Below are 16,204 nucleotides of genomic sequence, written 5' to 3'. Positions count from 1 at the left end.
AGACCCACAACTCTCTCTTAAGCTTCACAAACTTTCCTAAGTAAAATCAATCCAAAAATCCAGCATATCCATTTCCAGAGCTGATTTATCTAATTCCTCAGTTTCTAGTGAGAGAAGGTACCTGTGATCAGTCTTTAAAGGGCTGTAAATGTCACAGAAGACATGTTTTTCTGAGCTGACTGCAAATTTTCCCAAAAAAACCACAAACCCCTTCTTTGGAAGAGAAACTTTTTTCCAGCCTGAGTTTCCCCATGACCCTATGATCCTAGTCATGAATCAGATTCCTCCTTTTTTCATAGCAATTCACAGGTAAATGGGCCTGTGACTGACTGCCTGCCTGTGAAGAAACTGAGACAGCTTTCATAGTGGCAATACCTCAGCACCCAGCTCCCAAATTCATTACTGACTTTTGTAACACACACCCAAATGTCAATCATACGAAGAGGGGCTTCTTCAGAAATAAAGGTGCTGTTTTCTTTTAATTTCGGTTTTGTTTCCTGCTGTGCATCATTGGTAGGATGATCTTGGTGGAGCTGTGTAAAGCTCTGCTGTGCCTTTTCTCTGGGACACACTGTTGCTCTTACATTTGTGCCTACGTGGTTATCTGCACACTGTAATAATTAATGCAGATGCATAGTTGTGCCATTTTGAATTACATTTTGGGGGAAGTTCTAATTCTAACTATATGACTGGGGGAAAAGAAGAGTTTCAGCTACAGCTTGTGATAGAAGGACATAATTACTCTGTTCCTGTTTCAAAACTTCTGTCCTCTGCCACGTTTCTGTTTGGAATGTGGAAATACAGAGTACAGTTTGTGCCATGAAGATGTCACTAAGCAAGAGCCCACATCTTGTCTCTTAGGCTTTGGTTTTGGATTCTTCCCTCTGTCCTCAGCTTTTACCAGTTATGTTTTTTTTTTTCTCCTCACATTGGAGGCTACACCACTTCTAGCCTTTGTTGATTAAAATATCTATCACTTGGCCTAAGATTAGTGCCCCAATACTTGTGGAGAGATTGTGTGTGAGTCAGTAGATATATCTGAAGGCTAAGTGTAGTACTTGGAAAATGGTTTTTGGTGTCTTAGGTGAGAGGAGAGACCTGCATGCAGCAGAACTTTAGAGGGGGACAAAGAGGACCCCATGTACAAAGGACAGGGTCTCCTGTTGTCCGTCAAAGACATTGAAAGTGGGGGAGAACAGAAAAGGCACTGAAAATATGAAAATGTATATTCTGGCTCGGGTGCCACAATGTCTTAGCCAGTCCCGAAATCACCAGTCCTGCTTTACTGCTGAAGTGCCACAGCTGTTAGCCTGGAATCCACTAGCATTGCAGATCAAAGTATGCCATGTTTTCTACATAGCTTTCAGCAGTGCTCTACACATGCTAATAGTCCTAAAATCTCTTAAACCTGACTTATTTCCACAAAACTCAAATCATTATATTTTTCATAACAAGAGTGGGAGAAGGAAACATTTTTCCAGGCAAGGTCAGAGAGCAAATAAGCATCATTTTTAGACTAAAGGGATGTCACGAAGTTGCATACCTTCCCTTGGGTTTTAACTGTATCTTTACAAACCCTTTGTAAGCTGATTTTTCCATAATGACTTGGATCTCTTGCTGCCTTATACAGAACCCTGAAGAGTGACACACCCATCAAAGCCAATTTGTATAACAAAATAATTGTAGCCGTGTCAGTCTGTGAAATGACTGCTATTACAAAAGGTGGGTGTAGTTCCCCTATTAGTAGTTAACATTCTGAATTATTTGAGAACTGTGTTTATACATATAAAGTCTGCTAGCAACAGAATGCTCCTTTGCTTAGAGCAAAGCTTAACACAGATCATCTTCCTCATTTGAAACTGAGATTTCAATTATGACTCAAATAATTAGGAAGTGACAACTTTGCTTGTGTTGGATAGAAAATTTCAGGCGGTTCTCACATCTAAGCCCTTTTTTCCTTAAACGATACACTGTCACTACTAGCAATAGCACCGTGCTTTTTGCAAGTGTGAAAATAGAGATTTGTAATGAACCTGTACTTAAAGATGCTGTTTCTCTTCCTTAAGTTCCATAGTCCTCCTTTCAGACCAAATATAAAGAATATGTTGGCTACTTGATACAGTGAGCATTCAATTTTTTTTTTAAAGTTTCTATATTTCACTGATAACTTGCATTATACCTTTCTGAATTACTGGCATCTATATGCAATTCAGAGAAAGCCTAACTTTTGACTTTGCCGAGTTAGACATGCAATATTTTTAAACCTTAGCTAGCTAGCTAAGGAAAAAAAAAACTAAAAACCTCAGTAAAAAACTATATTTCATAGGAGAAAATTATAGTGATATTGATGGTTTGCCAAAACCTCAAGCAGTGACAAAATCCACAGTGTCCTGAAAGAGATGCCTTTGCAAAACCATTCCTTTGCAGATGGCTTAGATTATTGATACTTACAAACACATGACATTATTCGTTCAACTCAGAATTTTGAAAATCTCCGTTAATAAAAAAATGCAGATTTGTCACACTATCCCAAAATTGCAGAGAAAAAAGATCACCAAATGCTGCAATTGTTCCTGGGGTTGTTTTATAGTTTAGAAGTTGTTGATTTTGTTACATTTCAACATAACCTAGAGTAAAAAGGAAGGAAGGGAAAAAAGAACCCAATTTTCCTTTGTTGATATGAACATTACATTTTAAATATTTTTTGTATATCTAAAACTCCCATTGCTAAAAGGGTTTTAGGTGAACAAGAAATGCAGGATCAGATAGGAAGTCAGCAAGTCACTGAGATCCTTCCACCGAATTTTTTCCATAAAGGATGTAAAATACCATGCAATTCCCTAGCTGCACTGTAAATGATGGATAAACAGCCATAGGCATGACTTTTCTGTTTGGGTTATGTAACTGTTCTCAGTGCAAACTACTTGCAATGAAGACTGCATTTGGTCCAAATTCAAGAAAATTATTTCACCTCATGATTTTTGTCTCTGTGGGAGCTCTATGTGAGGAGTGAAGCCTCTTTTTGTGTTACCTGGCACAAAATGTAAAACAGTTACTCTTCTAAATTGCTGTAAAAGTCCCCAGAAACCAAATAATCCATCATTACAGCCCAGGATACAACTGTCCACTGCCTTAAGTCTAAAATCAACAGTTTTCCGCCCTCTGCCCCCATGGCTGAATGACTGACAAGTACTTCCTTAAAAAGAACTTTTGTATATGGACAACATTGATTTAATGATGGTTAACACTCCTGGCTTCCCACAAAGGGAAAGCAGAAGCACGTGCCACGTGGCTGAGATACTTATATTATCCTTGGAAGATGTTTCCCATGGGGCAAAGAGAAAGAAAAGTTAAAGTACATTTATTTTAACATAAATGACAAGCAAATGTCCTAAATACAAGAAGCAATATGTTTTTGACAATTTGTCATATTGGAGAGATCAGAGTGTTTTCATTATCTCTAAGACAAAACGTGCCAGAGTGCATTAGGACCTGTGATTAGTTCACTTGATTGCTCTTATAACACCATTCAGTATTTTTGTAGTTAAGAAAAATATCAATCCCACTTCAGTTCCATATTGTTCATGAACATATACTAAATCACCAGTCGTTTCATGGAGAGAAAAGCATGCTTAACATTTGCTGTCTCATGTTTACATCTATTACTCTATTAAATAAATTTTCTAAGCCAAATTTGGACTGGAGTTGTGCAGAACTACAGACATGAGTTTTCTGGGATAAATCCATTCTTCCTGGCAGGATAAGATGCATTATGAAACATCCCATCACTGGTGTGAGTGAATGACCCAGGGATGCTGGTTTTTGAGCAAGAGGTGGTCCTCTGATACTCCAGAGTCAGCAACTGTAAGATAGTGTAACTATGCTGATTTAGTGTTCCTAAGACTTTCACCCTGAGACTGGAAAACACTTACCTCAATCCTTCCTCCTCTACAAGACTACTTATGGAAAAAAATTGTAGAAACCAAGCAGCATATCCTTGCAGGTGACAAAAGCAAAATGTGAAATTTCAGAAAACTAAGGTTTGTTTGGAGAAAGGGGAATTAAAAATTGTCTATAATGGGTTTAGTTTATTCCTCTGTGATCTTAGCTACTTCTTCATGCTTTGTGGGTGCAGAATCAGGCTACTGATACTAGAATCTCTACAGTAATTTACTGTAGGAGAAATGAACAGTGTGAAAACAACTAATGTTTCCACCCTCATTCTTAAATGCAGACTTGCCTATGGTATCTTTTGTGTTTCCACTGGATAGCTGTTTATTTGTGCCTCTCAGAGTCTCAATCTCCACATCTATGTGCAATGTTAAGTTAATTTTCAATTATTTTCATTTATTTCCAATTACATAGTGACACTGAAAGTGATGGATTTGGGCAAATATAAAAGCCTATTAGTCTTCAAATGACTGACATCATCTGCCTGGACTCGTGCAGAGCTTTTCTCCTTGTCTCTGAACTGTAGAGACATGGATTTGATGGATGGAACACTCAATGAATGAGGAATTGGCTGGATGGTTGCTCTCAAAGAGTTGTGGTCAATGGCTCAGTGTCCAAGGGGTGACCAGTGACAAATGGTGTCCCCAGGTGTCAGGGTTGGGACCAGCACTGTTTAACATCTTTGTCAGACACTTGGACAGTGGGATTGAAGAGCCCTCAGAGTTCACTGACCACACCCAGCTGTGTGGTTCAGCTGACACACTGCAGGGAAGGGATGCCATCCAGAGGGACCTTCATGGGCTTGAGGGGTCAGTCATGTGAGTCTCATGAAGTTCAACAAGGCCAAGTGCAAGGTCCTGCACCTGGGGAGAGGCAATGCCAAGTACAAATACAGGCTGGACTGAGAAGGGATTGAGAGCAGCCCTGAGGGGAAGGACTTGGGGGTGTTGGTTGATGAGAAACTCAACACAGGCTGGCGATGGAGTCTACATCCTTGGAAAAAATCAAAACCCAGCCACACACAGCCGACAACAATTTGTTCCAGCTGATCCTGCTCTGACCAGGGGTTGGACTGGACAATCTCGAGATGTGCCTCCCAACACTGCCAATTAAGTCAGTCTGTCTCTGACACTTCATACTTGTTTTCCTTTCCCCATCTGATATTGATGCAGAAGCCTGATGGGTTGAAACTGTCTCTAAGTCTATGGAGTCTTCTCAAGACCATCTGAACATCAGAGTGGCCTTCTTTCCTCACAGAATGAAGGTCATTTTCTTTCAGAAGGCCTGAATTTAAAAATTGCTTGTTTAGGAAAACATTTACCAATTTGCTTGGCTATAAGGAGGCTTTTGAGTCATTCAAATAATGAAGAACTTGGAAGAATTAATTACAATTAAGTTCATGGACTTCTGAGAAAAGATGGACTTAAGTAAGTCCTTTCCTCATTTGGGGTTTTAAAGTGTTCTTGGTTCAATATGTTTGATCTTCTGACTGTGCCTTGGTTCTCATGGCCTTTGCATCTCTTGTGGGGGTTTGGACTCAGTGCTACACTTGAGAATTATCTGTGACTCTCTCACAAGCAGCTGTGACTACTACACCCAACTTCACAGGCTGAGTTGTAGATAATTGTTCTTGCAGCATCTGTACTGGTTTCTAATTCATCTGTGGCTTCACTTAGTTTGGTTGATCAGACACATTGGTTTGAGGAACTGCTGCCATAGAAACCACAAAACCATCCCCAGAGCATGAGAATAACTTGTGTTTCTATTCCTGTTCTCCAGATCTGGAATTTGCTACCTCTGCGGGCTCTCTAAAGTCTGACTCTGGTATTTCCAGAACTTGCCATCTAGTGATTATCTGTTGTGCATTCACTGTGAGGAAAAGAGTCCAGGACATCAAAATCTCAGCCTAAGCTCAGTCTCTGGGGGATCTCTTCTACTTCTGCATAGTGTTAGATGGGAACACCTCTGGATAGGGACTCCTAAACCTCACTCCTGAGGCCTGATCCTGGTTCCAGCAGGAAGGAGATTGTGCCTGGAGAAGTGTGAAGCATTAAGAAGCTTAAGTCTTGAGGCAAATGGTTGGGGCACTTTATGAGCTTGGGGCTGACTGCTAAGATTACACCCATGTTCTATATCAGATAATATCAGAGACATAATATGCAGAAGTAATTCAGGAAGAGTGACCAAAATTCCTGGATTTGTCCCTCACAGCCAGGTTCCCCAGGTAATTGCTAGATAGAAGTGGCTTCACCTTCAGAGATGCTTTAGGAGTTGGCTAACTGCAACGCTTCTGAAGGCTTTGGTTTGCTTGATGTTTTGAGTATGTACCTCTCTAGATCTGATTTCATTTGCAGTGCTTAATATAAGATGCTTATCTGGCATTTCTAACCATTGCACCAAGTAAATTTTTCAGGTAATGCTATTATTTGCTCAATTCTAGAGGCCTTCATCAGACTGAGATGCTTTAGTAGGGATTTTGTTACGAACCCATCGTAATAAAGCAATCTCCACGTGACAAAACTTGCAGCTATAGTTAGCAGTGGTGGCAGGCAGTGACCCTACATGTATAGCAGCTCTGGCCCAGAAGCCTTTGGCTAATGCTGAGCTGAAAGCAGTGAGCCCTGCTGCATGCAAGCTGCATGCCAGACTGCCACGCTCAAGCTGACACTTACCATCTGCTCCAAATTGCAGCCAGCCTGTGGAATGAACAGGGACAGCAGAAGGTCTCTGTGCTCCACCCAGAGACACATGCCCTCAGGCAACAGGTCTGAAAGGGTGGTGTAGACCCATCACTTCAAGCTTGTCAAAAATTCAATCAAAACTATTAAGAGTGCTCATGGATAACATGACCTAAATAAAACAGACTAACCAAGAAAGTGCTTGCTTCTCCAACATGCAAGCACACAGACATTAATTGCTTGACCCTGAGATCTGATAAGCAGCCAGGTCCTCATCAGAGAAAGCAAACATATTTGGGTACTTAGTATCTAAGAAGTTGGGAGGAAAGAAAACTTTATGAAATTCTTCTTATTTCCCCAGGCTTTAATCATCTCATCATCAGTCTAACAAAGACAGTATGATACTGTCTTCACCAAAGACTGTATTCTCAGGCTTGCATGTGTGTGCAGTTATTCAGGGTTACTGAATTGACTCCTTGCTGCACTCATGGATAAAGGGATGCACGATCTACCTGTATTAAATTTGAGAAGTATCAGGATTATCTGCATTTGCAATACAGCAAGCAGTATTGCTGTTTTTCCAAGTCACCCTGACCCTGCTGAATTAATAATAACAGCAAATGCGCTTTGCAGAAGGGCTAAAGTGTAGATTCCTGTTTGCAAAGGCAGCCTGTAAACTTTTCTCCTGATTATTTTTCTCTTGTAGGTACAGGGGCTGAACCTGCTGTTACAAAGATGAAAGCAGAAAGCTCCAGCTTTCTGCTCTATTTAAAATGAAGTCATAAGGCTGGATATTGCCTTTCTGCAGACTTGGGCAGAGTGCTCTGATTCTACTGCAATACTCAGATGTCAGCGCTGAGGTTAGATGCCAGAGTTACCTACCCTGTAAACTCGGCTAAGAAAGGCTGCATTTCCTGACATACTCTTTTCCTTATTTTTAAGGACTTAGTACTTTTTCAATAAAAATAAATTTAATTTGTGGCTACATTTCAGCTCCATTGGTTTGATGGCATAAGTGGAGCAATACCAGCTTTGGATTTAGAGCAGTCGTGTGGCTGAGTCTCTCTGTACAGCTTTCATGTGGTCTGGTGAGACATTCTTAGAATCCCCAAACATTTTTGAAGATCCTAAACTGGAGACATTCACAATTCTTCCCTCCCTTTCTACCATTAATCCTTCATGTTTTAACAAGCACTGAAGTTAATACAGCCTACACTCTTTCCTGTCACACTGGGCCCCCTCCCTCCTTTCTTTCTCTTGAATAAAGCAATCTGTTCTTTCCCGTCCATACTCTTGTAAATCAAAGGGGTAGATGTCGACACACACCATAACCAAGTATAAACTTCCTTTTTTTAATTAAACAGAGTTCTGACATTTGGTTTGAAGAAGTGTTTGTTTGGTTTTATTTATTTTTTTAATATGTGAAGGATGTCAACTGCTTTTATTTTATTTTTAGTAGAGATGAATTTTGTATGGTACCGCAAGTAATCTCCAGCACAAAATCTTTCAGATGTTGTTTCATAGTTTAATAGGAAGACAGTTGGAGGGGAGAAGTCTTGGAATTTGAAGCTTTTAGAATTAAGAGGTTACCTCTTCAGTACAGGTTTTTGTACACATAAATAATGTGTTAACTTCCTTTTCAAATTTACTTTCAAAACCAGCTGTAATTCTGTTGCTATTCTCTCTGCTGATTTCTTATTACTACTAATTATCCTTGGACAGTTATATGAAACACAGAAATATCCAAACTCACAATAGCAGGTAATAAAAATAAACAGGACTCTTGGAAGGAACACAGGTTTTTTTTTCAGTGTACAATACTAGGTATCTCAGTTGCCAGAGCAAAGTCACCCTAAAGTTGCTTCTTTCAAGATATCTCGCACCTTTTGTGGTGCAAAACCAGAGAAGTGTCCCTAAACCAGAGAAAGTGTTCAGATCTGATACTGCTACTTTCCATGATTATTCTCAGTCCATGACCAGTCACGAAAAAAGGGCTTTATTTGATAATTCAGTTTCTGGTTTATTTCTAGATGATGATTTTAATCCACATCTGCAGTTAAGTATATCATCCCTGTGATGTAGGGGGCCAGATATATGTGTGTATAGCAATGCAGGAATGAAAAGATCTGCTTGGTCAGCAGAAGGTTGGGCAGCTCTCAGAGGGCCTGTGGGTGCTTAGATTCTGTAAGTGCTGATCTTGATGAGCAGGACTGAGAACAAAAGGTTATGAGTAAGTTGCATGTGTATTTCTGGCCTTCCTCTTTACTTATTTATTCTTCAGGAGTGCAGACATAAGTGATCAGTGATTCCGTCCCTGTTCTTCAGTTCCTATGGATGAAGGACTATGAGTATGGCACCTTTTCATGGTTTTAGCTAAGGAGCAGTACCATAGCTTTGTCCCTCTGCTTTCAGTCCCTCAAGCAGAGAAAAGGATTTGCTACTCCAGCAAGAGGGCCAGCTGTGAATCAGGCACAGAATCACCAGCCAGGCAGGGAGGGATAGTCCTGCTCTGCTCTGGGGTGGCCTCACCTTGAGTAATGTGTGCACATTTTGGGTGTCACAATATGAAAAGGACATTAAACTATTAAGTGTCCAAAGGAGGACCACGAGGATGCTGAAGGGTCTGGAGGGGAAGCCATATGAGGAGCAGCTGGGGTCATGTAGTCTGTTCAGCCTGGAGGAGACTGAGGGGAGACCTCATTGCAGTTACAACTTCCTAATGACAGCTAGAGGAGGGACAGGTACTGATCACTCGTCTGTGATAACTAGTGACAGGACTCAAGGAAATGGCATGAAGCTGCATCAGGAGGGATTTATGCTGGAGATCAGGAGAAGGTTTTTCACTCAGAAGGCACTGGAACAAGCTTCCCCAGGAAAGTCTTACAGCACCAAGCCTGACAGAGTTCAACAAGTGTTTGGACAAGGCTCTCATCACATTGTGATTCTTAATGGGAGCTGGACTCGATGATCCTGATGGGTCCCTTCCAGTTCAGCATATTCTGTGATTCTATTAACTCAACTGCAGTTGATTTCATTGCCTGCAGTTGTCTGTGTCAGAGACCCACAGCAGCATGCCACTGATGTGCTTTTTTCACATGCATGTGCTCAGCTAGAAAATCCACTCAGGAGCTTCCTGAGAGCCTGTTGCAATATAACCTGGTCTTCTGGAGCCTACAAATCCCTGTGAACTCCTCAGATTGCTTCTTCCCACTGACAAAGTATTGTTTTGAGATACATCTGGTGTCAGGCGTAGGCATATGGCACCAGTATGGCAATGCTGGCTCCGGGGGTGGTTTCCTGCAGAAGAGGTCTGGCTGAAGGCAGTAGTCACTGCCTACTGAGAGTTATTATTATTTAGCACCCAGGTCTTTGTGAACTTGTTTGACTGGTGGCTGGGCAGAGTGCCATCGGAGCGTATGGACATGAGCAGAGACAGCTGAGTCTCCAGGGCCTTACACACATCACATGTGGGTACTGAGGTCAGGCTTCTCAGCAGGGAGAAGCTAAATGACTGTCTGTCCCAAGCACGTGTACCTGTGGTTGACGGGATATGCCATCATTAATCCAAATCTGGGCTGTATTAAGCTTCTAAAATAAAAAACAGCTTTGCCAGCCACTTGAAGAGGGCTGGGGGCCTGTTTGGATCTGTGCATTAGTGGGGAGGGAGGGAGGGAAGGAGCAGGGAGGCAGAGCAGGGCTGATGTGAGCCATGCTCCACAGTACTCCTCCCCACGGGCTGAGATGACCTGACCCCCCCACCAAGGCAGGGGGCAAAGGGTGCTGCCCTTCTCCCTCCAGCTGCAGACCTCTTCAAGGGCTGGGCAGCATTTCTGTTTGTGAGGCCCAGCCCTCTCTTTGCTGTAACAAGAGCATGGACATCTCCTGTTTTGTTTCTTAATTATGTTTTCAGCACGGTTCTTGCAGTGGCTGGAGCAGAAGCTTTGGCATTTGAGTAGCAGAATTGCCTGTTTGCCAGGCAAAATCCCCAGGTTTAGCAGCCTGAGCTCTCTCTTATGCTTGGGCAGCGCTCCCACATGGAACTAACTCAGGTTTCCCCCTTTGGCCCTTGGAGATTCACAGAGAGGCAGAGCATGCACAGGGGATGAGGCAGCAGCCCCAGTATTGTGGCCCCACTAAGAGTACAACATCTGGGTGGAAGATCACAAAGCCAGAAGCACCAGAAATACTTTAGTAAGGCCATTGAGAAAGCTAAGGAGAGACAGAAAAAGCAAAATCCAGTAGGCTGTATTTGCATAGAGGGAGAAAACACCTGAGCATTATGCTGAAGTACATGCTGAAGTGATTCACAGCACAGTGCAGTTCAGAGGAATGCAGATGAGCAGACACTGCGATTTTGCCTGTCTCTTGTGGGTCCCAACACAGGGACAGATGCTTTGTGGCACCCATAAAAAGATAATGCTGGGAATCTCCTAGCCTTAAATGCTGCTTTTCTACTGTGAACACTAAACTCCCTGTGGAATTCTTCTGACATGATTCCTCCTACATTTATTTATATGCTGTTGCCATATACTGTGAAACTGGCTGCCTCTGTCCTCTGCAACAGGTAACTAAGCACCTACAGTATAAAATATCCCTAACTGAAGAACTGGGAACCTTTACCATTGTTATTGGAAAGTGCCATGAGGTTTCCCTAGAAGGGTGTGGCAGAAGTGCAACCGAGGATATGCTGTTATTTTAAAACCCTGACCATGTGCTGGTTCCTCCCCCTTTGAAGTCAGTGGCAAAGCTGTTTCAGAGGAGCAAGACTACTTGAACAGGCAAACAAGAGGCAGCCTGGGGGCAGAAGAGGCTTACAGGGAATGGTTTCTGCTGCTGTCCTTGAGCACAGAGCTGTTCAGACAGACTGGAGACTTGTCAGCCACTCTCTCCCATTAAGACTAAGAAATGAATGCTTTTCAAGTTGTTAAATGAATAGGCTTAATCTTACAGCCCTTACTCATCTCAGTACTGCCATTAATTTTAAGAAAATAATCACTGTATTAAGTGCTATGGAATGGAGTCCTTAAATTGTTAAATTCTAATATTTGACAGAATTTTTTATTGGATAGAAAAATAATACTGACATAATTAAAAGGATGTGAACATTTCACCTTTTGAAGACTGCAAGCTGCTTTGGAGGGAGATGTAAAACTAGAAGAAAACTAGAAGCAGTGCAGAGAGCCCAAGCCCATGTCATGCCTGTAGGTTATTTTTGAACTTTATGAAAAACACACTTTAGCAGTTTATATCCTGACCATTCAACTGTATTCTGGCATTCTAAATGCAAAAACATGCTAACCATGAAAGCAGAACTTTTAAAAATACACTGTCCACTTGGCTTCTTTGCCCTGCTTCAGAGTCTCCCAAGTTTGTTTGGGACAAACTTGGGAACTTTGTTGTGGAATGACTGTTTGAATTGGGGTTTCTTAAAATACATGTGGAGCCTTGTAGCTGCTGTGGGGTGTACCCAGTGGTGGAGCTGTACTATTTTAAAATCATCTGGCTATTTCACTTCATGTAAGAATATCTGTCAGCTTAGTTATAAGGAATGAGAGGGGTTGATTAAAACAACTCATGAAGCCATTAAACAAAGAGATAAAATGTAGAACATGTGCTGTAGGGTCATTTTAATTATAATGTAGGGGGAATCTGTGGAAACTGGATGGCAGCTGCAGAGTAGCTGAGTCTTAAACCCCTCTTAACAGTACCAACAGCCTGTTCCTTAGGGGTGGAGTTTCTTTTCTGTAAAGCTAGGTCCTTTGGAAATGGTGTTTGGAAGGTACCTCTTATTGCTATGACTGACCATAATGGAATTGCTGTGCTCAAGCACTTGGATACAGACTAAAACAGGCATTTATGTACACTAATCCTCTAGTCATTAGGTGCTAGACTACATAACAAAAGAGAAATGTATGCAGAAGCATTAGTCAAGAGGGGAATGTATAAAGATGTCAAGTGAACAGTCAGGAAGATCCAGAGAGAGTGCAGAAGGAAAAAGGTAATGGCAGCTTTTTTCATTGTCTTGATTATCTTATTAGGTCAAAAAATCCTGTAATGAATATGCTGCTGTATGCTGTAAGTATGTCTATTAAGTTCACTTAGCATATACTTTGGCTTTAAACAATTTATCAATTTATCAAAATTTCTTTATTTATCAGTTATCAGGCAGCCACATGAATTCAGTAAAAACTGTTTAAACTTCCCATTTAACTTTATTCTTAATAACCTAGTTATAGGCATCAAGAGCATAATTAATTCTAGCCCTGTCAGAAGGGGTTTCAAGTCTCTCATGAGTTCAAATCAGTCTCTAGCCACTAGAAACCATCACGAGGAGCAGTAGGAAAAGGAGGCAACAGATGTCAAAGGTCTTACAACCCCATCCACTTCTCCCAGAGACAGGGCCATTACCTAGGTAGGCACTGGGTCTAGTTCAGCTTGGCAGCTCCAGTGTTCCTAATTCAATTAAGTTTACTGAAAAATCTGCCATCTTTTTATGCAAATGAAATATGATAATTTGGTTAACCCTTTGTCATTGAGTAAAGTGTGTTCCCAGATAGGAATACCAATACTTTAATATATCCAGTCATTAAAATATTTAAAAAATTGTATAAAATAAAGACATACAATTCAGTACCAATTATATTAAAATGGAAAATAATTATTTAAGAAGAGCATGGAAGACTTGAAGGAGTTACTGCTTCTTGCTCTTGGCTGTAGCTTGTAGGCACATGAAAGCCTGGGGACTGTTCCCTTGAGGACTTCAGCTGTTTTGTTATTTTAAATACATTGAAAAGTGGTAGTTGGGAAAGATAACAGTCTCCATACTGGCTGGTGGGGCACTCTACCAGGTAGCCAGGGTACCCATCACACCAGACTGGCTCCTAAGCATCCCCAGCTAAAGAAAATATACAAAGATAACTCAACTGCCATTAGGATGAGGATGAGTTCTGCTTAAACAGTGTAAAGTAAAATGTGGTTCCCTTTGTTCTTACCTTGGTAGCAGAAGAATCAAACATTGATGCAACGAGACACAGCTTGTCAGCTGATGCTCTCAAAACAGCACACCTTGAGGTGAACTTTGGAGGTTTTTTTCACAGACTTTCCTCAAGCTGCCTGAGTTAAAATTTAGAGGAGAGAGAGTTCTCCCTGATGGGATGTCATGGGCCAGGATGCCATTTTCTGTTTGGCTGGCATCTGGTTAGCTGAAGTTCTCACTTCTGGAAAAGAAATTAGGCACTTTACCATCACTGTCATGGAAAGGTTATCTCAAGTTTTTACCATCAAGCTCAGACTCATCCTGTATTTTCCCTAGGACCAATGGAACAACACATTTTAGGGTCAAAGTTAGTTCTTTGCATGTGTCCTGTTGCTTTAGTCGAGTTACTAGTATGCAAGGAATATGAATACAGTTCATACAGTGATTCAAAAATACAAAATGCTAATTACACTATGCTTCCCTAGGGAGAGAAATGAAGATGTCTGACCATGTAACCCCTCTCTTCTCTGCCTTTTTTCCTCCAGTCCTCCGTGATGTCAGTCTGTTTTGCCCGCTTTCACCCAAACCTGGTTGTCGGTGGAACATACTCTGGCCAGATTGTCCTGTGGGATAATCGCAGTCACAGGCGCACTCCAGTTCAGAGAACTCCCCTGTCTGCTGCTGCTCACACGGTAAGGATAAAAATCACCTCCTCCTTCCTTAGAGGAGATGGTCAGCAGGGAGAGGCAGCTGCCTAGGTGTGTCTACAATGCTAGTCGCCACACAGATGAAAACAGAACTGCGGCCCTTGAAGAGAAAAAATTAGATCTGAGATGTGAACAACCACCTCTTTTAAGTGTTTAATCATCATATGTTGTACAGTCAAGCCAGGACATTATTCTCCTTTTTAAGGAGGAAGGCAGGATTGAGTACAACACTTGAGTGAGGCACCTATGTGCCAGCACAGTGGCACTGTAATTCTTGTCCCCATTGTCTGAAAAGAGAGCCATGCCACTGTGGAGGCTGTATGCCTCTCAGTCTGATGTGGCAGGCAATTTAACTCATTGTTTTGGTGTACACAAATTTCTCCTTTGAATCAGATTAGGCACCTATGAGGGTCTCATAGTGGATTCCTGTAAGTAGATGCTGGTGCCCTCAGAAAAATGGGGCAATTTGCTTCTGTTTTCTAATAGATCAATACATAAATACATAATTCCCTGCCATGGTCTTCTGATCCAGACAGGGCCACAGGGCAGAGTTTGCACACTGAGGGAGAGTTTGTTTCAATGGAATGATGCAGGAGAGTATTTTGTTGACACACACAGGTACTTACAGATAATTATTGGTGGTGGCAATGGGCTCTAGTGATGTCTGGACAGAGCAGTAACACAAAATGCCTGAGAAAGAAGAGACTTTTTCTGTGGTACAAGGATGATATCTGTGATAGGAGAGTCTCTTACACTGCAAAGCACTCATATTGTGCTGGAGGAAGAGACAAGCCTAGGTTGCCTGATAAAGTGTCCTGACTCTGCTATGGCACTGACATCCAGTCCATCCTGCACAAACGCCTTGTGCATTCTCCTCCTTCAGAGTCTGGGGATGGGCGGACTCTTCAGGAGAGATGGAACGTGGAGTAGCTCATCCTGGGAGCAAGCTTAGGGCAATTCCTGAGTGGAAAGCAGAAAGGATGAGAAAAATGTGAAAGTGTGATATAAGAGTGCAGAAAACCACAATTTTTCTGTAACATAAAGAACTGAACTCGACAAAGCACTCTGAGAGATAAGAGGATAATCTTATTCTAGCAGATTGAAGGTTCAGACAAAGTGATAGTACTTTTGCAGCTCCAGCTTTTTCAATTCTGTGATTCTAATGTTTGGAATTTGCAGATCAAGGTTCATCTTTCAGTTGACTGTGACAACATAATCCTTGGAGTTAAAAGATAACTCCAGAAGCCATGGCACGTGAATTACTGCTGAAGATTCAGTATGGGGCCAGTATTATGTCTGCAAGTCCCTTATATTAAAAATTACAGGTGTGCACAGACATGCTTAGTGAGCCAGGCAATACAAATATTGCTCCCTAAATTTCCACTATCATGAATGTTGATGTAATTATCTAATGATTTGTGCCATGGGTTGCAACTTCAGCATTGCTTTTCATTTCCCTAATGTTTTTGCTCAATTTTTTGCCACTAATGTTGTTCAATCTGCATGAAAAGAAACAGTCTCTCCTGGAAGTGCAATTTAGAGATGTAGCAGACCAGAAAACTAGTGGTAAGAAGCTGACTGTCACTGAAAATTGAACAACTGGGACTCAAAATCTAGTGGAAAAGCAAAGATTAATGGGAAGTAATTTGTTTACACTCAAAAATCATTTAAGGCAAAATTGTACCGCCTGGAATTATATATTAAAACAGTTTTATTATTGCAGTAGAATAATATGTAATGTTTTCCTTTTGAAAAATATAAATAAATTACTTTCAGTTGTGGATGGGCACTTTATGTGCTGTCATGGATTGGTATAAATAAGTGTTTACACCGTCTAACATGAGGAAGTATGATGTTTTAAGGAGTGCTCAGATTTTACAATAAGAGTTGCT

At 41.4% G+C, this 16,204-nt stretch overlaps 1 protein-coding gene across 9 annotated transcripts in view; it reads left to right on the top strand.

The window, feature by feature from the left end:
- Nucleotides 1-16,204, top strand: part of DYNC1I1 (dynein cytoplasmic 1 intermediate chain 1) — a 186,185-nt gene that overhangs the window by 121,121 nt on the left and 48,860 nt on the right. For all 9 annotated transcript variants that reach the window (XM_039704835.1, XM_039704853.1, XM_039704844.1 and 6 more), the window contains one exon: nucleotides 14,151-14,297. In XM_039704835.1, the coding sequence (XP_039560769.1) occupies nucleotides 14,151-14,297 (147 nt within the window). The remainder of the gene's footprint in view (nucleotides 1-14,150; nucleotides 14,298-16,204) is intronic.

This window comes from Passer montanus, unplaced genomic scaffold (genome assembly GCF_014805655.1).
Source record: "Passer montanus isolate IOZ18808 unplaced genomic scaffold, ASM1480565v1 scaffold10, whole genome shotgun sequence".
NCBI lineage: Eukaryota > Metazoa > Chordata > Aves > Passeriformes > Passeridae > Passer > Passer montanus.
Note: the sequence above shows the minus strand (reverse complement) of the source record. Positions and strands in the feature narration are given on the sequence as shown.